Below are 23,846 nucleotides of genomic sequence, written 5' to 3' on the forward strand. Positions count from 1 at the left end.
ACACAAAATCTTAAAATTGTAAAAAAACAAAACAACAACAAAACAACAACAAAAAAACCCAAACAAAGTGAAAGTAAATATATTTAGTTATTTTTGTAACTTTATCTTATAAGGGATTTTCTAATTTCCATCATTAATTATGTTTTCTTGTAGCTTTTATACTTGAATGAAAATAAGCCGGAGCTTCGTTATTATTATTATTTTTTATCATCGATGCTGTTTTAAGTGAACGTGTTGGCAGCCAGCTTGCATTCCTGCCTGTGTTGAATGCATATCCCGGGGCTCCGGTATCAAGCCGGGACATGCAAGTCTTCCCAACAAATACAACAGTGCCTCCACTTTGTTATCCATATATTCTTCCTATTTATTTTATTTTTTTTATGTGTCTCAGTTTCAACTTCTTAAAAAAAAAAGAAAAATGAAAAACTCGGTGAGAGTTTAATAATAAGCAGAGAGCAGCCAGCCGATCATTAACACGATCGGAGCCTGCGGTGTTCAGTTTTACGAGCGGTCTGAGCGGAGGGAAGGTCACTGCTTGTTGGCACTGAACTCCTGAAATGGGCGTGGAGTTGCGCTCAACAGTCGGAAACAGTCGAGTGTGTAAAACCAAGAAAGAAAGAAAAAGAAAAGAAAAAGAAAAGGAGTCAACAGAGACTCAGAGAGGCGCTAATATGAGAGAAAACGGACGCAGCCGGTGCGCTAAGGTGAGCAGCTTTCCTCCCCTTTGTAAAACAGAGCGGTTAGTGTAGTGTTGCGTTTACGGTTAGAAAATAAAATAAAAACCCCAAAACGTGGGAACCGAACTGAAAATAAATAATAAGTAAATAAATAAATAAAGTCCGTTTTAGTTTTTAATGCGCCCCCACAGGAAGTGTGAGTACAGATTTATATGTGTTGCACTGCGTGTAACGAGAAGGCGACCTGAAGCAGCCTCGCTCAGACCTGACCTGCCGTGTGTTGCGATGTGTCGTAGTGGTGTGTAACGCACTTTGTGTGTGTGTCCGAAAAAGTCCTGAAAGTGTCGACACGCAAAAAACGAGCACGTAGTCACACGTGCGAGCCTCCGGTGAAAGCCCGGCTCTTAATACGGACAGCTGAGTGTTACATCATGCTAGTGATTTATCTTCTTCTACTGAAAAAACAAAAAGAAACACACCGCTGGTGACAGCAGAGGCTGGTTAAAACGTGGTAAAAGTTTGCGGGTATTTTCTCCGTGAAACCAGGAAGGGTTTGGACGATGATTTGGACTTTGTTCAAAGTGGGCTGGCTGAGAGGATGTGCGCATACATGAGGTAGGTTTGTGTGTGCATGCATGGGCGTGCATCCTCTCTGACTCACTGCCTGCACTGCATAACCATACCTGTGGTGTGGGTGAAGGTGCTGGCTTGTGGGTGACACACACACCCACACAGACATACAGCTGTCTTGTGTTGGCAGCCATTTATTTTGTAGACGGACCCCCCCCCCGGAAAGAAGTCTAACTCTATTATGTCTACACACATGCTTCATGTGCTGTTTGTCTGTCAGCTGAACTTCTCCTTTTTTTTGCCCTTTGCTATTGATCTGCACACCCTGATGTAACGTTCCACACTCCGGGCAGCAGCTGTGGATCAAAACTCCCATATCCTGCCTGTAATAATGTTTGCTTGCTTAACTGCGTGTGTGTGTGCCTTTTTATAGGTTGAAGTTTGTGTGTGGATGTGGAGCAGGTCAGGTCAAACGTGCTGGCAAGCTTCACAGAGTGCGAGCCACTACAGATCCCTGCGTGGTGCTGAGGCAGTCCTCAGAAGGGCTACTCTATAGACTCTATCGATCCCCGTTATGAGGACTTAATACAGTCAGATTTGACGTGGGACTGTGGAACAGTGGACTGCGCCACTGCCTGCATCTTCTCTGCTGATATCACACCAGAGACTCATATCACTCTGGTGATTCAAGCGATAAGAGAATCAGTTTCCGTTTGTGTTAATTTCATCAGCGTCTTGTTTTACAAATGACAAACACATGCAGTGACCCCCCACCCCCAAAATAAAAGCCTGTTTACTCAAAAGCAGAAGTAACACTTCAGGTTGCATATGCGCTGCGGGGTTGCAACTCAAGAGGAGAAGTAGCCATGACAAGAGATTGTTGATGTATCTTCCTGTGTGTGTGTGTGTGTGTGTTTGTGTGTAAGATAGAGAACTGGCAGTGAGAGACCAGTTCTGCCACTTAGTTCATCGTCTCTTCACTCTTAAGACTTGCTGGTGTCAGGATGCAGACGCTTAAAAGTAGCCCAGCATTAGAAGGGTTATGATATGTTGGCTTTGAGCTGTGGTGCCTGGATTCTTAAGCACAGTTGAGGTAAGTGCTCTGTAAAGGCTGTGCCATAGGGCCAGGCTGTGACGGTGTACAGTGTTTCCTCATAGCTCTTGCTGTTTCCTGCTGCTTCATCCAGGAGTATTGCAGATGTGCAGATTGGTGTTATTTTGGCTACATATAAGTATTCTCACAGTGACTTTAAAAAAGATATATTTAGCCACCTTTATCACTTGTTAAGGCGTACAGTGTCACCCTCAAAAGATCAAAAACTCCCACGGGCACCTTTTAGTTAAGTTTTTTGTGTACCCAGGTCAGATGTAGGGTGAGGTTCACAGAGGGCCCTTTGCTTTGTTTAGTTGTGCAATGGTTCTTTTTATACGCTTCTGTGCAGTTATTTTTACCTCTTTTGTTGCCGTCATTTGCTTTTATTTTGAGTTTAATGCATTGGCCCCAAAAAACCCCGGCATACGTAAAGGAGGATCTGACTACTACAATAATGTGAGCAATATGTAGAGAAATATCATAAGAAATTCATTGTAACTCACTTCATGGACCACATTAATGGGGAAGTGAAAATCCGATATCGTGAAATTCAGTTGTAATTGATTTGGAGGGTAAGATTGATGGCCGGCCACTCTATCATTGGCTGTTTTTTGTTGTGAGGCGATTCTTTTGGTTATTTTATCGTTTTATTTCGCAGTTTTAGCCGTCTGCGTCTTTGAAAATTCACCTTGGTAAATAACTATAAAGCACAACTGAAAGCGTGAAGTTAAAGGAACTGATAGTCAGATTGGTGCACTTTATACGCGATCTTGGATTATTTTCTGTAAATTGTGATTGAAAATCATTTCTCTGTGCAGAGCAGACGCGCGTCTTCGCAAATATTTAATTTCCGGTCGCAAAATTGCCTGACCTTATTGATCTTTTAATCTAATTCTCGACAAGAAGTGAGTGCTAGTATCTTTCAAAATATTGATCTCTTTCTTAAACTGGGTCATGTTTCCATAGCCAGAAGTGGTTAACACCATCAAACTGAACACTTAAAAAATTCTCTGTAAGTTAAATTTGTTATATGTTTGGGTAATTGCAGCTTGTTGCAAAGAACCTAACTTTATATTTTAAATTCTGTATGAGTTTGGAACTTCAAAGTTCTTGTCTGTGGATTGCTTTACCTGTCGTTTACTTTTCTCTCTTTTTGTTTTACCTTCAGAGTAAAGCTGGCCTTCTCCACCTTTCAAAAGTCTGGCAAACGTGGGTTTAGAGGATGATGTTTGCAGCTCCAGAGCCCAACCAAGAGATCGTGGAGTGGCTCTCCAGCCTCCGCTTGTCTCACTATGCCCCGTTTTTCCATCAGGAAGGTTATAAATCTCTGGAAGACTGCATGGACCTGACAGAAGAGAGTCTTCTTGAGCTTAAGGTGCTGCCGACAGGCCACCGTAGACGCATCCTCCGGAGTCTGGAGGCACTGGGGTTCAAGCAGCGGAGTGGAGGGGAAGATGAAAGTGAAGAGGATGGAGCAAAGAACTTGAGGGCTCAAAGGAAGCCAGTGCCATACCCAAGACATATCTTCCTGAAAGATAGAAAGAGGGGAGCATCATGTCAGCAACCAAAGGAAAACAGTAAGCACGATTTGGAAGCGAGTCAGAAATTACCTCCAGGAGCAGGACTGGGAGAAAAAGCTGAAAACCTTCCAAGGAACAGTTACCTCATCCCGCCTCGACCAGCCCCTCGTGACCCCAAGAACATTCAGAAATCTGCACAGACCTGCCTGCCTGCTTCCACACGTTCCAACAGCAGCAGCGAGTCCCTCTCTGCTTCTGAAATACCAGATCGAGAGATTACTACAGAAGATCCGTTGCATGGCACGAACTCCGTCGCCTGTTCTGGTGACGATGGGGGTTTTCAAGGTGAAATGGTTGAAAACTCAATTTATGAGGGGCCGCCCAATTTAAATCCTCCTGTTGGTCAGAGGCTTAGTCGCTCCTACAAACTCAGGCATCGACCTGTTCCTGAAATCCCGAATCCAACTACGGTGCCACTTCAGGACAGGTACTGCAGTTAAGTTCATTTGGTGTTTGTTTGACATTTTGGGAAAAAGGCTCACATGAGTTGGATACAATACGAGCATGTTGTTATTAATTATACTATTAATAAGCAAAAAAAGGCTTTTAAAAAAGAAGGAAAAAAATCAAAGCACATGTAAGAAAACCATATAAATGGATTATAAGAAGTCAATTAGCTTCGTTGTTTACTCTGCATTTGTGGTAAGATAAGGGGTTGCTAGCAGTAGTTTGAATATTTATGTTACAGATATGTAATTAAAGCCTCGCCAAATTTACTGCTGGGGAAGTGTTAGCTATTTGCTCATTTGTTGGTGTCACCATTTATAACAGCGAATACATAAAAAATAAAGTAAATAAGATGATTAATGCAGCTGAAAGAAAATAAATAATGTATTTAATGTAATCCTAACTGAGACAGAGCCCAGCCAACGTGTACCTGTTTTAATCTTTTAAAGGCCAGGGTTCTCCTAATTTGGCAGTTGGATGCCCTGTGCTAGCTGTAGCTTGTTAGCTTTTGGTATAGGCTTCATGTTTACCCTACGTTGGTAACAAAGAAGATACAACTTGTTGGTTTGCTTGTGTTAGTAGGAAGTTTTTGAACGACTGTACAGAGTGAAGCTAGCTATTTCCATTTCTTTACATTCTTTTCTCGGCTTAGTCATCGACAGGATGTAGCTAAGCTAGCCGTTGTTGCTAGGAATTGCTTCATATCTAAACTCAGACTCTAATTGTAATCATAGTTTTTATTTAACTATTTCCTGAAACATCTAACATCTTTATAAAGGAGTGTGGTTTATGTATTTTATTTAGTTCCTGTTTTTGTCTCTGGCAGTATCTTCATATTCTCTGCACAGCCATGAGAGGTACACATCAATCTTCTTACGCTCAGCAAGGAGTACATTTTCAAGTCAATTCCCCCAAATGTTGAACGATTCCTATAAGCAGAAAGTTTGACTTTATAAAAGTTTAGGAGCAGTTTTTGGGTCCAAATCAAACAAGTACAAATGACAAAGGCAAAAACACTTGGAGAGATGTGTTTTCATGCTGCCGTGCTAGGAATTAATGCAAAGGCAAATCTTTTTCTCTTTGTTTTCAGATTTACACTGATGGAGAACCCGAGGCCTCTAATTTCATGTTCAAATCTGCAATCCGTGCGCATTAATACCTCTTTCACTGATGTACTTTTAAACTGTGAAACTAACTTTCAGACTTCCACATCTCTTTTTCTAAAGGCCTTTACGTTAACACGGTCATAGATTTTCCCACGTGCTGCTCTGCTGGTTCTAATCCACTGATTTTTTTTTTCCTCTCTCCCTCTTCCTCCTCAGCGCACCGCCATCGCAAACAACCAGCCCTGAACACCTAACCGGCTCCGATGGTCCCACCGGTGCAAACGGCATACAGAAAGGTACACACAGTCTTTCAGCTGCATCCGCTTTATCTCTGCCATGAATATTTCATTCCACAGTAGAGGCAGCAGCGGTGCTGTTGTTTGCCCGGATGAAAGTAGGGAGAGGAGATGAGGGGTAGTGCGTAGGTGGGGTGAGGGTGTTCAGAGGCTGGTGTCGTGGGAAACGCCGGCACCCCCCTTTTCAAGAGCTGATCTCACAGGGAATATGCTCTCTCACATCTTGTCCCTCAGCGAGACCCTGGTGTGTATTTCTGTCACAGTGCTCTCCAAAGTTTTTTAGAAGTTGTTTAAGTTTGCTAAAAGCACACAGACTTGTAGTACAACCATTACAAATATGTTTTTGAATCCTTCCCCAGCCCTGTTTCTTGGGCCTAGTCGGCCCTGCCACCTGAAGTAGATGCACTCTCTTAGGATTATGCGATGCTCTTCCATGATGACAGTCTGTACAAATATGTGGTAAACACCCGTGAACGTGTCAGTCTTTTTGGGACCATATATGACCACATGGTAACATCGTCCCTCGCAGCGAATCAACAGATTTCTGTCCGCGTTTTTTGACATTTCCTTTACGCTCCTTTCTTGTTCCGTGTGCCTTTACCGCAGCAGTCTCCTGGCGGTCTTGTTTTTCCAACGTCTTCTCTGTATGGAACAAGGCAGGGAGTGAGACTTGAGAGAAAGGCACGACAGTGAAGTGGGTTGGGAGAAACGAGGAGGGGATGGATGCAAAACAGGCTGAGAGAGACGGAGGAAGAGAGGGAGCCGAGACGGTCCCAGAGCAGGGAAACGGGGAGCTCGACTAGCAAGTAAAAAACTCCCTGCACAGCAAGGCCTAGCAAGGCGTTATTTGACATATCATTTTACCCGAGCATATTTGAAGAGTTTATGCCGAGATGAGAAACACGCAGTGCAGTCTCACAGAATGATTGTTGTATTAAATCAAAACTTGCTACTGGAGGCTGGCAGAATTTTAATTAACACCTTCTCTCCTCCTCTCGAATTTTAAAATCTCATTAAGGAGGCAGTTTTCTGTCTAGTGCTTCTCTATCAGCTCTACAGCAGCACAGCAGACTGTTCAGGGTCTTCAGTAATTTGAATTAAAAAAGTATCACTTTATTAGTTACACCTTGATACTACTATGTTGGACCACCGTTTGCCTTCAGAACTCTTTTCCCAAAAAGACGGCCTACCTCGCACCCTTAATAATGAGTTTGACATATAAGTGTATATCAATAAAGACATGGTTTGGCGACCATCTGGGCTTTTCAAAGGGTAGCTGCATAGTCAGAGACCACACTAACTCATTTCTGACCCAGTCAGCTTATTCTATAAAAAGGCCTAAAATATATAAGAAATCTCTCAGTTCAGAAAAGAGCTTCAAGGGTTACTCATCGTCGGCTTATAGAGGCATAAAAAGTTAAGTTTTCATGGGATAGATTCACCAAGGTGCTGGAGATTTTGGTGCATATTGACATGATGGCATCACGCAGTTACCAGGATGTGAATCTTCTGGTCAACCATGCCCCAAAGTTGCTCTATTGGATTGAAATTCATTGACCGTGGAGGCGATTTGAGTACGGTGAACTCATCGTTATGTTCAAGAAACCAGTTTGAGATGATCTGAGCTTAGTGACGTGGTGTGTTATCCTGCTGGAAGCAGTCATCAGAAGATGGGTACACTGTAGTCACAAAAGGATGGACATGGTCAGCAACAATACTCAGGTCGGGGTTTAAATGATGCTCATTTGGTACTAAGTGGCCGAACGTGTGACAAAAAAACATCCCGCACAACATTACACCACCAGCTTCCTGAACTGTTGATACAAGGCAGGATGGATTCATGTTTTTAATTGGTTTACGCCAAATTCTGATACTACCATCTGAATGTCACAGCAGAAATCAAGACTTATCAGACCAAACAACATTTTTCCATTGCTCTTTTGTTTAAATTGCGGTGAGCCTGTGTGTATCGTAGCCTCAATATCTTGTTCGTAGCTGAGGCCACACTGGGTGCCAGTACGGTCTTCTGCTGTGTTCTTCCCCACACCTTGGTTGTAACGAGTGGTTATTTGAGTTATTGTTACCTTCCCATCAGCTTGAGGCGGTCTGGTGATTCTCCTTCAATAACAGCACAATAATCTGGTTTTGTAGACATCCTCGATCTTGGTGTGTTGACCAAATTCTAAAACTCAGGACATGTGCTCTTTTTACTCCACTTTTTTATTATTAGTTTTTGTTTCAACACTTGATTTAGTTTGAGTTAACTTTAATAACCTTGGTCTCAAACTACTGCATTTATTTCATTTTGATGGTGATTGATAAATAAGTAATCCTCAGTGTCTTATGGTACAAAGACAACTCCGTTTAGTCGTCTTTTTGTGTTTTCATCGCCTTCGCTTCAGCATATATATCTCTTGAACGCCTTGATGGAACTTCTTTAAAGTTGGCACACACATTCACTTGGATGCGAGGGCTTTTCATTTGAAGCGATTACTTGAAGTGCTGAGTTCGTATTGTGGCGAGTAGGTGTGAGTTATTCTGTGCTGGCAAAAAAATAGAAGAAAAAAGGGAGCACTGCGTGGCTCTGATGGCTGAGCTGACAGGTGTTCTTCAGTTGGGCAGGTAGAAGTACAAAGAACAAAATTCAGGAAAACTAGATGCTGTGTGGTTCATGTGTAACTATAGAAAACTACTGAGGCACTCTGTCTTTGTGTAAAACCATACCTTAAGTTTATTTTTCGAGCAAATTGGCTGGAAAGAAGCAGACTAACACACATCCTCTGAGTTTTCATCGGGATCTGTGTTGATTCAGTGATGCCGACAGTTTTTTTGCTCATGCTTTTGGTTTATTTACCTTCACATTAGATTAGCAAAGCTGGTGTCCATCGCCATGTTGGTAATGCTCTGGTCGCCCTTATCAGATTAAAAGCACAATGCAGTAGCTTGACCTGACATAAACACGACTAATTATACTCATCAGAGGATAGCCGATGAAAGCACGCTTATAATACACTCATGCTGCAGATAACATCTGCTTCGAACAGTTAGCATGCTTACCGTGATGCAGTTTAAATGCTAATTTGCTGATGTACAACTGGTGTAATGCATGAATGGAAATCTATCAAATTTTTATGTAACTTATCAGAAATGCTGATGATTAAAAAAATGCACACAACAAAGCTTGATGCGTAAAATGAAGATGAGTGTGTGCACACACTAGCTGCTATTTCTAGGTCAGCTATCAAGTTTGAGCAAAGGTGCGTTATTCATCGTGCAGCCTCCTTTGAGCTGTATTGAATCAGGTTGAGGATGACAGTCAGCTGGGTTTGATCTCCTTAAAGGCTTGTTCAAGAAAATTAACTTGCAGGCTGTGACTTAAGTTCACACCAGAGCATTGCTCACCAGTGAGATGGTGGGACAACAGCATCAGAGCTAAGTGAAAGTGTCAAAAGTCAAATTGTTATTCTAAGTAGAGAGGGGCTCTCCAAGTGTGAAACATTTGTTGCACTGAAGGTTTCCAAAAACACACAAACCGCATCGGTTGTATCAGGCAGACCAAATGTGAGAGCGTGCTCTCGGAGGATCAGTACATTAGGCTTTGCTAGCCGAGAGATAAAGAATCACACAGAATTTGTTAAACACATAACGCCACACTCCAGTCTGCAGAAATCCTGGTAAACACTAGGCTGTCTAGCAGAGGTCTCAGAGGATGAGTGGCGGTCTGTAAACCACTTCTTAGGGCTGGGAGGGGAGGGAGGGAACGAGGCCAAACTCTGGGGGTGGGATAAGACACGCCAGCTTTTCGCAGAGGATGAAAAGTTCCTGTTTACTGAGAATCCGTGTTTGGGATTTGTGGCACTAACAGAAGAGTGTATGAATTTTCCTTTGTACAAAACTGTGAGATTGGGCTGTCACAGTGTGAACCTGCTGACTCGCAATATGAAGACTGCATTCTCTGTCTGTTCAACCGTAAATGAGAACAATATCTTAGGAGAAGTGTAATTAAAAGCTGCGTTGTGACACCTGCCAAATGCTGTGTCCTTTAAATTAAAATCTTTACTTATAATACACAGTTAAACCATCTTGCACTGCAGCAAAAGAGGAAATGAATCATGCAGTGTACAAGATGATTCCCCAAATTAAAATATGCATTTCAAAAAGCCAAAATTTCTCAGTTTCAGCAAGTGGAAGCAACATTTCATCGAAGTAAAACTAGTATTATTGCATTTTACTTTAAATTAAATTTTAGAGTTTTTCCCATAAATTTAATATGAGAATTTTCATGTACTTTTTACTAAATATATAATTTAAGAATGTGTATTTTTAATTCATCCAGAAAACCTGTATTATTTATGTGTATTTGTCATTTATAACAAGTCAAACAGTGAAACAGCTGACCTGCTAGACAAACAACCAAAACTACAAAGGTTAATACCCTGTACTAAAACAGTGGACACATTGATGCATTACTGTAATAAGTGCTGGACATGTATATGCATCCATTTGCCTCCAGAACCTGCTTTGTGGCACAGACTCAACAAGGTGCTAGAAACATTTCTCTGAGATTTTGGTTCATGCTATCATGATAGTGTCACACAGTTGCCACAGATTTGTCAGCTACACATCCATGATGGGAATATCCCGTCCACCACATCCCAAAGGTGCTCTATTGGATTGAGAACTGGCTGTTCTCAAATGGCCTCCACTCACTGATTGAGTGATGGTCACTGTCAAGAGATGATTTGAGCTTTGAGACATGGCGTGTAATGCTACTGGAAGCAGCCATCGGAAGATGGGTACCCTCCAATCAGCAGCAATACTCAGGAGTTTAAGTTACTGTTGCCTTCCTGTTGGCTTGAAGCAGTCTGACTGTTCTTAACTTACCTCCCCGTAACCATAACAAGGCACTAGATACTTTCTCTATTTTGGACCATTCTCTGTAAACCCTCAAGTGACCATGGGTGCTATAGCCTCAAGCTTATAGTTCAAGAAAACTCAGAATAACAGTGGTATTTACTTCTAAGTGTAAGTAAATAAAGGAGACTTTTCATCCTTTTCCAACGAGCTGCTGTCAGTGATGGCACACTTCTTAATTTGACGTTTTAAATGTATTGAAACAAGGTGCCAGCAGCAGCATCGTTATAGTACAGTGGTAATGACACAGCATAAGTTACACATAAGCACAAAAGCAGCCTAGGCAGATTTTAATTTAGTGTAAGAATATCTAAAGTAAGTTAACACAGTAATTCACTTTCAGCTGCACAACATTTTCACATAATGAAACATAAATATGTTTTCTGCCTGGGATGTTGAGCCTTGGGTCGAGTTTTTTGACCAGCTGCTTAAAGTCCTGTTTTTCTACTGTGTAACTGCAAAAGTAATTTCTATCAACCACTTGCGCTTTCTGTCATATGGCGTGCAGCTAGCAAGGTTACGTGTTACGTCAGCAGCTGCATCACCAGTATCTCCTCCTTCACAGCCCGGATGTACTCGACTGTGTGTCTTTACCTCAAGTGGTGAAACGTGTTAGTTGTTTCAAAGCAAAAGCAGTTTTCTTTCATATTTTGAAGAGTATTGTGCTTTGTCAGAGGGTATTCAAGTAGCTTCCTCTGTATATTTTTGGAGGCAGACACACGACTCTCGTTCTCAGACATGCCCACGCTTTTCTCATAAATGCCCACACTACGCAATGTAAATGCATGGGAAAAATATTGTTATGTTATTTAAATTTACACTGGTATTATTGTGAGTGATATGATATGGCACAGCGCAACACTAGATTCGCACCTTCAAAGTGGCGTAAATCACCTTGCTTCACTGTAGTTAGCTGTTTAGCACGCAGTTGACCAGCTGAAGCAACTCTAGCTAATAAGGTTAGCTAATAATGTTAGCTTGTTAGCATGCTAACATTTTCTAAACGGCACTAAACAAAGGCCTCTCTAGTTAATCTTATTGTAGATTACTTTGTAAATGAATATTTTCTTATACAGATTTAGAAACTTTTATAGTAAAAAAAAAAATTTGAATATTAGCTAGTAAAGCACTGCTGTAGAGTTGATTGTTTCGTGCTTTAAACACTGCTAACTTTAGGGAAGCAGTGCATGAAATAAACTGTTTGGTGACTAATTTGAATTCATACAGTTTCAGTTCTGTGTCCTCCCTGCTCAGCAATGAGGTGTCACAAACAAGTAATAACAAAGTGACCCATAACTCCCTAATGTAAAGCTAGGAGAAACAAAATAATCTCCACACTAACACCAAGCTGCTGGTTGCATCTAAGTCGTTTCCCAGATTGCGACTCGACAGTCTGCTCATGAGCAGATAAAGAAGCAGAGAAACAAATGCAGAAGCTGGCAACCGATCCAGCGAGGGAAGAATGGAGGGAATCAGACAGGAATTGAATACAGCGTCATCTGGCGGCCCTCTGAGAGACCCATGAGTGGCCTGAAGGTCGCCTGATGGATGATGATTGATGGTCGCTATCTGCGCACCAAGCCTCTCTGTGGAGAAGGCGACTTTGTTGGAGTGGATTCTGTCATCAAGTAAATTGACCTCTTCATAAAGCTTACCGTGCCCTCTGTGTACTTCGGTAATGGGCTGCATTGTTTGGAAGTGTGTGTCTGTAAGGATTTCAGAAGTAGTACATTCACGTCGTAGGAGTGCGAGTGTCTACGTATATGGCTGTAGATCCTTTTAATGTCTGTGTTTGTCTCGAGGCGTCTTTACGTGTCCGAGGGTGTTTCGATCTTTGTACGCCACTGTCAGCGCGCATATCTGTTCCTCCACCCGTGTCTGTGTGTGTGTCTAGCCCTGTGGCGGCGTCTTCTGGCCCTCACAATCCTCGGGAGAGGGCGGTGTCATTTTTCACAGTGACAGGCAGCAGCCCACGCAGGGTGGCCCGGGGTCTCCAGACTAATAGCGTCTGGCCGGAGTCTCTACGCTCTTCTTCTTCATCTTCGCTTCCACCGACCACCGACCACGGTCCCTGCAGGAGCCCAGACAGAGAAATGGTCTTGGCAGCGAGGACCGCACTTTCATTTTGTGTGTTGGGATGAGGGCCGAGGCAGAAACACAGGCATGCTGAAGGGAAATTTAATTGGTGTATTTGCTTGCACGGATCAAGCGTTGACACGTTTGCTCAGATCAGTGAGTTAGTTTAATCAAAGGACACTATAACATCTGAGTGATTAAAAATTGAACTGGAACAATCCAGTTAAGCTTTCTACTTTCAAGCACCACGTTTAGGCTTTCACACTGTGTTTTGCAAGTTTCAGTGCCGTGACAAACCACCATCGTGTTGTCTCTGTGTCCTTTTTAGCTCCACTTCAAAGAACCCTGACGCCTATTGCTCCCTACGGTGAAATATTCCTGTTCAACACCCCCAAAAGTGCTCCGGTAAGACAGCGTACACTCCCACTACTGGACAGTGAGTAGCAGCTCGCCAAAGAGGAACGGACATTTCTCAGATCTTCGACACTATCTTCAGTGTTTCGGCCGCAGTCCGCACACTCAACTTCCCTCTCAGTGTTAATGCTGTCACTGTAGACACACAGAGTGTAAAATGTGCTCGTTTCAGCTTGCCCCCTGAGGTTAATAGAAATGTCACCTTGCTGCTAAAGTTAACATAGTTTAGTGCACCGAGACAATAACTGTGTCTGACTGAAAGATGGACACCTCCTTTTCATCTGATGCTAATCTCTGCTGTGTTCTGTAGGACCAAGGTGCTAAAGAAGGGCCCCACAAGGGTTTAAAGGACAAGATAAAACGGAGGAAACAGAGGTATAGTATGCTCACGTAATGCTGCTCTAGCCCACTCTGGATATATACACAAAGAAGTCCAGATATTTGAATGAAGACTGGGATGCATGCACTGCAGAGAGTTTGTTGTATAGTGGCATGTAAAGTGCTGATAACAGTATGTGGCCACTTTGCATGAGAAAAAATAACTATTGTGATTAGCTACACTACAAATATTAAATATATATATATCCTTCCTCAGACTTGTGAGAATGGGCCTTCTTAAAGAGACAGAACACCGGAATATCAATTTCTTTTCTTCTTTTCCTTCTTGCTGCCATCCTATTTAGCTGCCTTTAGTTTGCAGGTATTGGCTGCAGAGATCTGTCTCTTCTCCTGAATGTAATGAAACCAGACGGCACTTGCCTCGTGCTGGTGAAAGTGCCCCTCCCAGGTCTTACTGCAGCAGTGTTTACAGAAAGCAGTTTTATGTAGGAACCATTTTCTTTATAGCCAAGCTACATCCACCAAGCAAACGAAGCATGCAGCCTAGCTAACTTTGCAGCTCAGTTCCGGAGAACACCATTATTCCAGCACTCCTGTTAGAAACACGTGCCTCTTGTCACACTTCAGTGCACGCTTCCCTCTGCCCAGTGATACGGCCGGTTCAATAGAAAGGAAACAGTTCCCACATGAAACTGCTCACTACTTGATTGTGTGTAAGTGAAGGCAGCCGTCTCTTTAGTGACGACAGAACTGAGGAACTCGTACAGTCTACATAGATAAATATAAATACTTCAGCAGGCAATTAGCCTAGCTTACTTTTGTGCTGCATGGTTCTTTCTGTTTCTTATGCTGATTCAGTCAGTATAAGAATCAGTTAGCTGAATGATAATGACATGAGCAAATAATTAACAAGTTATTAATTCCTGTCAAAATCTGCTTCAAATCAAAATTTTTAATGTCAGTGAAATGAGGGTATTCCAAATAAGTCATGTCAGTCACACTGTTCTGTGAGTAAAGAAGCCACGCCCACCCTCTGTTCCAAACTTGTTTTTAGTAGACGAGCCAATCAGGAGAAAGTGAAGGCTGAACAAAAAGTAGCTGAACAATGGCTGCACCAAGGCCTCAGAATAATATAATTCAAAATTATTTTAAGCTGTAGATCATGCAGAGTTACTCTAATAGAGTCAACCATTCATCGCGGATGGCCGCACCTTCCTAAGCCTGGTTCTGCTGGAGGTTTCTTCCTGTTAAAAAGGGGAGTTTTTCCTTCCCACGGTTGCCAAGTGCTTGCTCACAGACAGTTATCTGATTGTTGGAGTTTTCTTTGTATTATTGTAGAGTCTTAACCATAAAATATAAAGCACCTTGAGGCAGGTGTCATTGTGATTTGACCATAAATAAAACTGAACTGAACTAAAACTGTAATGTGAAAGAATACAAATGTGAACCTGGAAGTAAGCACAATAGGGTTCTTTTAGCAAAGCAGCATTTTTCTCTTAACATGTGATGCATACACAAGGTAATTCCTGATTAACTGCTAATGCCATCTAACTATTGATGTCCTCTGTGCAGAAAAAAGACACCACTGAAGAAAGAGTCCAAAGAAAAAATGTCTCCTCCAGCTATTCCAGACCCTTACGGGGACGACTACTCCACAGTGGACGAGTGTGCTGCCGTTTTGCCGCAGGCATGTGTGGACCAAAGTTTTTCCAAGACCCCTGACCCCGCTGCTGCTGTCGGTCCAGCTGCCTCTGGCTCTAATAATAAATCCTTGATCATGGTGAATTGTGACCTCTACTCACAAGCTGCAGACTCTGTGGGGGCCGCAGAGAAAAGTGGACTGCCTGATATTTCTCCATATGCATGCTTCTATGGAGTCCCCAAACGGCAGGTGCTCAAAGTGGGTTGGCTGGACAAGCTGTCACCTCAAGGGTAGGTTACACTGCTTCATACTAGTATTTAGAGGTAGCTCTACATGCATGAAGGTCAATTTTTCTGCAGCTCCACTCTGCCTGGAGGATATTTGTATCCTCTTAAGATCAGTGCAGGTTTAGTGTATATACTTTTTTTTTTTTTTACACCTCTGAAACCCAACATGCATCTCAAATGGCCAGAAAACTGTTCTTTAATAAATTTTGCACTCTCTTCTGCTTCCCCGTGTGTCTTATATCTCGGATGATTGCTTAAAACTGATGAATGGTATTGGATACAGAAGCAAATCTATCTATAATGCAGGGCACTATCGAAAGGAAAGGAAAAAGAAGATGGGAGATAACCTCGTAGCATTGAGATGCACGATATGTCTTATTTCAGTTAGTTCAGCTTTCCTGTCAAAAACTACATTTTCTTTTCCCCGTGTCTCCCTCGCTGCTACACGTTCCACTGTTGCTTGAAGCCACAGCTATCAGTCATTTGCTTCCTTTTTATATTCTCCTTCCTCACCTGATTAGCATAAGTTTGGCAAACTGCCCTCTGGCTGTTGAATATTCAAACTGGAAGTGGCCATTTGTTTTGATTATGCTAATTGACAGCTGTTGAAACAACTCTTGACATTAATGAAACAATGACACTCTTGATGAAATATGAGTACCTGTACAGAGCGGATTACTGACTCACTGTCCTGAGATTTGGGGATTTCGCTTGATTTCTTTTTTTGGTTAATTACTTTGTGACTGTATCAAACACATTTCCACCTCTCTTTTTTTTGTGTGCAGAAAATGTGTTTTTCAGAGGAGGTGGGTGAGATTTGATGGTGAGAGTTTGGCCTACTACAACAACGACAAGGTAGGTAATGGGGGAAATATGGCCTTAAACGTCTTGCGTTGCCAAACTTTTCTCTTCCTTGTGTCCTGCTGACACACCCTCCACCGTCACACTGGCAAAGTCTGCCTCATTCCTCTGTGCTGCGAGCAGCTGAGCCAAGTTCCTAAGTGTTCCCTTCTTTCTCTCCGCCTTCTCATTGTCATCATTATTAGCTTGGCAGGGTAAAGAATGGGGGCAAGGACAGAGCGACATTACACCACGCATGATGGGCCAGCACTCTCTGTGCCCACCCAGCCATACAGTAAAGTACATTGATGTTGGCACCTGACCAGTTCTCTGGGAAAGAAAGATGGAGAGGGAAAGCCTTCCTCAGCATTTCTCTGTCCCTTTCTCTTCTCTCTCTCTCTTTCGTTTTATTCTCCCTACATCTTAAATTTCGCTTAGTATTGCCTAACTCATCTTCAGACGAAGAGAGAACTGCGTCAGGGTTGGGTGAGAGTTGTAAAAGATACTGCAGAGGCTGCCGACATACATGCAAGCACTGTTTTTCTTCAGCATTCAGTCACTTAAAACATTGACTGAATGCTGGAAATTGTAATGACAGAAGAGCTTTTGAATCATTTAATAGTTTTGATAAAATACAACAATGAATCAAACAATTTGTCCATCGACCGCCAATAATTTCTAAATGATACAAGTTCTGTGAACTGACAGACTGAAGACCGTATTTATTGTCGCCGTTATGCTACATCTGTGAGGTAACTAGGCTTGTCAATGGGTAGCGATGTGTTGTATCTATGTCAGACCCATTTCCATCTTACCTTTTTTAGGAAAAACAAAGAGTTGTCTGAATTTAGATTAAGTAAAGACCTAAACAAAATATGGAAATATGACCAAGCAATAGATGGTAATGGTTAAAACTATTTTGAGTTTAAGAGAAGCTTAATTGTAGTAGTGATAAAATCAAGTTAAGTACCAAATTGGAATCTAATCAACCGAAACCCATTTATTATTCCACATATAACTTTCTTACTGTGTGTTGATAGTTGGGGTGTGTAACCTTGATGTATCTTCGGTCACTCAATGCAATCTTGAAAAGTCTAAAGCACGGGTTGTGAAGGGCCGCATCAATGAGCTGAACTTAGTTATGCGCAATATTAATTTTAACTCCTTCAAAGCTTATTGATGCGGCCCTCCACAACAGTCCCAGTTTCTCATGTGTCCCCTTGGGAAACTCGATTGCCTACCTCTGGGCTAGAGGATAAATCCGAAGAGAAAACAACAAATGTATTTAAAACATAAAAACAGTATCGGTTTTTTAATTCGAGGGGTTGCAAAGCGGCTTTCAGACATCCAGCAACTGTAAGCAAGCTAGAGAAGTTTAAATGCCATGCTCTGTATTGAAGTTTCAAATACAAATAGAAGGGTATTGGGTGATGTGGAAATGCATTGAAATGAGCTGATCTGCAATGCTTTAAATAAGCTTCACTTGAATTTTGTAACAATGCTAGAATTTTAAGCTCAATGCTGATACTCAGTGTGTTGTATGCTGTTTTTGATGTCATAAGGGAAATAAATGACACAAAAAATTCAAGACAAATTTCACAAAAATATTGTTTTATTAGTAGCCATAGCTGCTACCTTATAATGCTAATTTAGTTGACTGTTAATGTTGGCTTTGAGTAATAGCTAATAATTTAACAGCTAACATTTATGTGTTTGTTTACTAAATCAATATTTATGATAGCTGCTTTAAAGTTGTTAAAATGGGAGCTTTAGTGACTTCTAAAATCATCATAAAATGTTGTTTGGTTTTCTGAATATCCACTGCTGTTCATGTGTTCAGCTGCTAGTGGAGGGAGGGGCCGTGTGAGTGTCTGTCTGCAGCGGTGCTGTGTGAAGTTGTGAGCCAACTTTTTATTAATCTGAGAAGTGATTTCCCGAACTAAGTGTGAACTTTAAAAAAGGGAAGTATTCCTCCATAAATCTAAAACGGTTAGCTGTCAAAGTATAACATCCTCCCAGATCTCCATGCAAAATCTACATGCTCGCTTGTACCGCAGTCAAGAAACTGTTATTGCGATTAAATATTTTCTGCATTCAGAAATTTTTGTTGCAGTATATTGGATGTGATTAAACACATACGTCAGTTTGGGGACCTGGGGGCTGACTCATAGTGGAGCTTGATGGGAAAGGCAAACATTAAATCATGTATAGAAGGAGTTGTTGGATACATGGTTAGAGTATGTGGAATTTAGCACAGTCAAACTTTTTATTATGCAAGTCTTTTAGTTTCAAGTCTGACATAATGTGCTTTACCATTATGCTCTCACTAATGACCACTGGATGTGTTTTGCAGTAGGAACAGGCACATTTACTGCGTGTGTGTGGATGTGTGTTTGAGCAGTGACCCCATATCCCCCTCCTAGGGCCAACTTGTTTTCACTGCAGCAGCATTGCACAACATCACAATCAATGATGTGGGACCTGTCTGATGCCTGCTCGTTAATCACTTACTAATTATAGCTCTCCATGCTCTCTCGCTCCCTTTGCCGCTCTCTCTCTCTTTTTCCCCTCGTTTTCCCATTCCAATGCATATGTTGCTTTATTTATCAGGACACGCTCCATCAACAGCAGGGCGGGAATCGGCAGGGAGGCCAACGAGTCAGCACTTTATACTCTGTGTCACTGTCGGTGCAGGGATGACGGTCTCTGGAAAGATGAAAGTTTGCTTTAATGTGTGTGTTTGTGTGTGTGTGTGTGTGTGTGTGTGTGTGTGTGTGAGCGAGCATTGTTGTTTAGACTTTTAAAAGTATAAAAAGACTTCTAAAGTCCTGCCAGTGTGACTCTCCCCTGTGAGACAGTAGAGGACTTCATCATGTTTTGGGTGAATGGAAAGGTTGAGTACAATGTCCCTGTCATCCTTGCTTTGTGCGGCCAGCTGAGGCCCTGCACCACCCAGCATGCCACCCACTGCCACCTCCAGAGGGTTAGCGCGGGGGTAGAAGAACATTAAAAGGAAGTCTCTCAGCACTGGTTTATGTCAGAAACTGCACTATGAGTTGGTGGCTTTCTTTCACTCGCTGTGCTGAGACGTGTATTCTTGTGACTACAAAAAAAAAAAAAAAAATGCTGTACTCCTCAAGCTACATAACCTTTTTGTTGTCTTCCTGATGTGGGGGTTCAGAATCCGCACAGCTCATCTCAGAGGAGTTGTAGTCATTACAAGATTATGCCAGTCAGAGAGATCTGAGGCAAGAGTAAATACAAGAACAAAAACGAGCAATTTTGAGAACTGTTTTCAAAGGAAAGCGATTTAAGCATGCTAGGCACTAGTTAGAGATAATTTGCAGGCTAAATTAACCTATAAACATTAAAAAGTTAAAGCAAGAAATAAAGTTAAGCTAAAATTGGTTTACACTGCATTTTTAGGCTCATATTAGTCAGTGAATTTATGTCTAATTTGGTAAAACTTAATATACAGCACATAGTTAGTAGCTTAGTGATGCTAACATGTTTACCGTGCTAATCAAATATTGACTAGATTATGTGAGATTACGCAAATTAAACAAGCTGAAACATTAAATTCTTTCTATTATGAATTAAACTTGTCCTTCATGAGCAGTAAAATGGAGTTTGAATACTACTAGTATTTTGTGGTGGCTAATTGTAGCTAATGCTACAAAGCTACACCGCTAACTAACCAAGTATCTCGCTGGTCTCCAGGCCTGTGTCACGCATGCCAGTTGACAATACTCCGGCAACTACCGGTTGTTTGGGGGGAAAAAAATGTGTATTTCCCTACGAGTTGGTGAATGATTGCTTGGTGCTCGGTGAAATTGCTCACAAAGCGGAAAACTTTGCGGTTGCTCATCAGTTACATGGAGGAGCCCGACTTCTTTGCAAACACACACTAACCACTAGCCAAGTGACAGTGAAACTGAGAAGTGTGAAACAAATTGGACACATAGATAATTCACTTTCAAAGTAATGTTGACTGAAGCAGAAATACACAACTTTTATTTTAAACGATCTCACTTCACAGTTTGTCATATTTTTTTCACATTCTACTCACAACATTACCAAAGCAAGGAGGTTCAATTTGACCTAGCCATCACAAGCAGCCCCTTGCTAACTGGTCGGAAACTATACAGTTTTTGCTGATAAGTCTTTAGGCCTGTGTCTCTGAAGCCTTAACAAATGATAATGTCTATAAAAGATTTAAACCTGGAGCATTGGGTAATGAAAGAAAAAAATGTTCTTTTATTGCATTTGCAACTGTGGTCACTGAGTTGAAGTTGCTCATAAAATTTTGACCTGATGAGGCCATCAGACAAATCTTCTTTCTTTAGTTTAAATGAGAACTGTTTGGCCTTTTTTAGTCATATCTTAAAAGACACAAGCAAAAAACAGACTTCAGTTTGGACTCTTAGATCAAGTCAATACTGATATGAGCATGTTTTTCTTTCTTTATCACGTTCTGTCCCTAGCACTCGTACACAAAAACAAAAATGCCTACATGCTAAAACATTCCCATGCTTGTTCTCTTTGCCAAACTTTCCAAAACCCAAAAAGCTCTTTTTTTTTTGTAGCTGAAACCCCCCCTTGGATCTGTCAGCACCAGACAGAACTAATCGCACTTAATCGCAGTCGCAACTTGAAGGTCTCTGGCCGCGATGATGTCATCATAGGGGTAGCGGAGGTGGCGTGGGAGAGTAGCGAGATCCGCAGTCTCACTTCTCTCTCTGTGCAGCATTGTATCCAATCTGTCTGATCAATCACGCCTTTCGCCTGATTTCGTCAACAGTGGGATTGACTTGGGAGAAAGCTGCGGGCCTGAGATGTAGTCTCCGGGGTCCCTATATTGGTGTCGTGTGTGTGTGTGCGTGCGTGCATGAAGACAGTCCAAAGCCTGGCTTCGGGGTAGTGAGAGGAGGAAGTGGAGGAGGATGGCTGCGAGGGATGAAGAGATGAGAGGCTGGGGTGGGGGATGAAGCTGGATAGAAGGCCAAAGGGGAGATGAGGTTTTAGGACAGGGGATCAGTCTTTCAGTGTGTCTGTCTGTCTGTCTGCGTTTTAGTCAGTCTGATGTGGAAAAGCTCCCTTGCAAGCCTGAAAGCTTCTCTACTTACTATCTCCAGTATCATCCTAAGATGCCTGCTCTGATGCTGAGTGTTTCTTTTTTCACTGTGAGTGTGTGTGTGTGTGTATACATCCTTAAAATTGCTTTTATTTTGACTCCCAGGACCCTGATCAAGTGCGCTAATGCAATCAAGTTCAGTAATTATTAACATACCTTTAGCTGCTCCCATTAATGGCTTTTATGCTTTAACATGTTTATAGTGAAAGCGATCTATTACTTAAATTTCTAGATTTCCTCAGCTCTTTCTGCTGTCAGCTTCTTGTTTTTATTTTATGAAATAAAATAAGCGTTCTGATTCATTTTTCTCACTCGTTTTGTTTTTTAGTCTCAGCAGGCAGTGAGCTCTAAGGAAAAATTAAAAAATAAATCCAAACCCCAGTGTACACATCCTGCCCGGCACCACATGTCAGACAAAGTCGGTGATTAGCCGATGCCACTCGCTAACATAGGGAAGCATTTGTCAAATAAACAGCCTGATATTTTGCTCAGCGGTGGGTGATGGAGGACGCCGAGCAACTTAAATCCATCAAATGATCAAATGGACAAAAACACAGCCTGAAATAAATACTGTTAAACGGATTCTGTCTGTCAGCAGTAGGAGACGGTGGTTTTAGTGTTTGCTGTTTCAATTCACAGTCAGTTCTGCTGTCCCCGAGAGAGAGGGGGAGGGGAGGGGAAAAACAGCGTAACCTCTAAACTAACACTTGGAAGGGAACCAGACTTTGGTTAAAAATGAGGATTATAATTCGACTCCATTAGGACTTTAAAGTCTAAATCTTTTATTCTGGTCTGATCCTCAGACAACAGATATGAGAGGCAGGCATTGAATGATCTTGCAACTTCACTGTTCACAGTTAGGCATAAATTATTTGGTCTTTACATGTTTAAAAACAAAATACACAGACGCCATCGACTTCTAAATACTGCAGGCAGCTCGCTGATCGTGGATGCTTTTCCCGGGAGGTGCAATTTTTCCCTCCAGCCAGTTGGTGTCCTCATGCCTCCACTGAAAATCTGAGCGTTTGAGATGCCAGAACCTTAACTCCATGCTGGTGGTAAAACCTCCTCCATCCTTTTTCTTTTCTTTTTTTTTTTTTTAACCCTCCTCCCTGTTTTTTTTTCTTTTTCTTTTTCTTCTCTCCACATGGCGCCTCTATTATTGTAGGCTTTAGCTCCATTGCTCTGCCTTAATTGTTTCCTGAAGTTTACCAGGTTGTTTTTGAAAAGAACAGAGAGTTATCCATGCAGGATAGGCAGTTCCACGCACAAAAAAAGAGAGGTAGTACCGACACTGCCCTGCAAAATGACATGGGGTGACAAACCCTATGGAGGGCCAAACGAGAGGCCCTCCCTAGGGTTTGTATGGCTAAGAATGAGCAGCTGTGGGAGTGAAGTTTGGAGTGGGGAGAGATCAAAGGGAGGGGAGGTGAGTGTGGAGGAGATCTTTTGGCAGACGGAGGTGAGTCAGGTGTGTCGGCTATGGGAGAAAGAGAGATAGTTAGGCCTCATTGCTTCCTTGGCAGCCAGTCCCCTCGAGATCAGCCTCAAAAACCTTCACGTGCATGCGGGCGGGCAGCTGCCGCCGCGGCGCATGGCGTCATCTCAACGCCGACCGCCGCTTCCCGTCACATCGCACGTCTCCGCTGACTCTGCTGGGAGAGTATTTACAGATGCACAACTCGCAATTAAACAAGTCTCTCCTGCGTGACCCCAAAACTGGAATTAAAACAATTAATTAACCCATGCCGGGGTATAATTATCCGTGCGCGGCCGCCGAGCTAATTCATCCACGCGCGCTCTTACTTTCTCCTTTCCTCACCTTCCTTTAACTTCTGGCTAAATTTAGAGAGAGAAAGAGGGAGATATTGGTGTGAAACTCCCGGGGAGAGGAACGCACACGGCTGCCTGTCGGTAATTAGGTTGAGCCACTTCTTGCCATTGTTAACATCCTGCTTTAATATGAGAAGGACCCCTTCTTGACCCTCTTAGGCGTCTTCATTTCTACATGATGTCTCTCTTTTTCCCACGCGCCTCCTCTCCTCTCTTTGTCCTCCCTCTTCTCCATTTCGTTTTCTTTCTGATCATGGATTTATCCCTTCCTCCTCTGTTTTTTTTTTCCTTCTCCTCCTTACCTCTTTTTTCTGATTGTATCACACAACGCTCTTACCATTTTCTTTCCCTTACTTCTCTCCTTGGCCTTTCACCCAAACCTAATTTATCTCTTTTTTTTTTTTTCCACCATCCATCCATCCCTCCCACTCAGCCCTGCTCTCCTTAACTGACTGTGCCGGCTGGTATATTTTTGGCTGCGTGGTCTCTAGAAATAGGTTTTTGTGGATGGCAAGGTCACTGGTTTAATTAATAATGGCAAGAGGGAGTCAAAAGTTCACATCCTTTTTTTTTTTCTTTCATTTTGTCTTCCCCACAC

The 23,846-nt window shown here is 42.2% G+C and overlaps 1 protein-coding gene across 5 annotated transcripts in view; it reads left to right on the top strand.

Moving 5' to 3' along the window:
* Window positions 1–23,846, top strand: part of arap2 (ArfGAP with RhoGAP domain, ankyrin repeat and PH domain 2) — a 159,537-nt gene that overhangs the window by 3,075 nt on the left and 132,616 nt on the right. Inside the window, exons 1-7 of one of the 5 annotated variants that reach the window (XM_005454399.4) lie at window positions 406–704; window positions 3,509–4,347; window positions 5,690–5,769; window positions 13,088–13,164; window positions 13,484–13,548; window positions 15,085–15,444; window positions 16,227–16,296. In XM_005454399.4, the coding sequence (XP_005454456.1) occupies window positions 3,563–4,347; window positions 5,690–5,769; window positions 13,088–13,164; window positions 13,484–13,548; window positions 15,085–15,444; window positions 16,227–16,296 (1,437 nt within the window). In that variant the 5' untranslated portion in view covers window positions 406–704; window positions 3,509–3,562. Of the gene's footprint in view, window positions 1–405; window positions 705–1,167; window positions 1,293–2,162; window positions 2,341–3,508; window positions 4,348–5,689; window positions 5,770–13,087; window positions 13,165–13,483; window positions 13,549–15,084; window positions 15,445–16,226; window positions 16,297–22,548; window positions 22,878–23,846 lie in introns of those variants that run through there. The other 4 variants (XM_005454400.4, XM_005454401.4, XM_019354343.2 and 1 more) reach the window with 4 other exon arrangements.

This window comes from Oreochromis niloticus, linkage group LG3 (assembly GCF_001858045.2).
Source record: "Oreochromis niloticus isolate F11D_XX linkage group LG3, O_niloticus_UMD_NMBU, whole genome shotgun sequence".
Taxonomy (NCBI): domain Eukaryota; kingdom Metazoa; phylum Chordata; class Actinopteri; order Cichliformes; family Cichlidae; genus Oreochromis; species Oreochromis niloticus.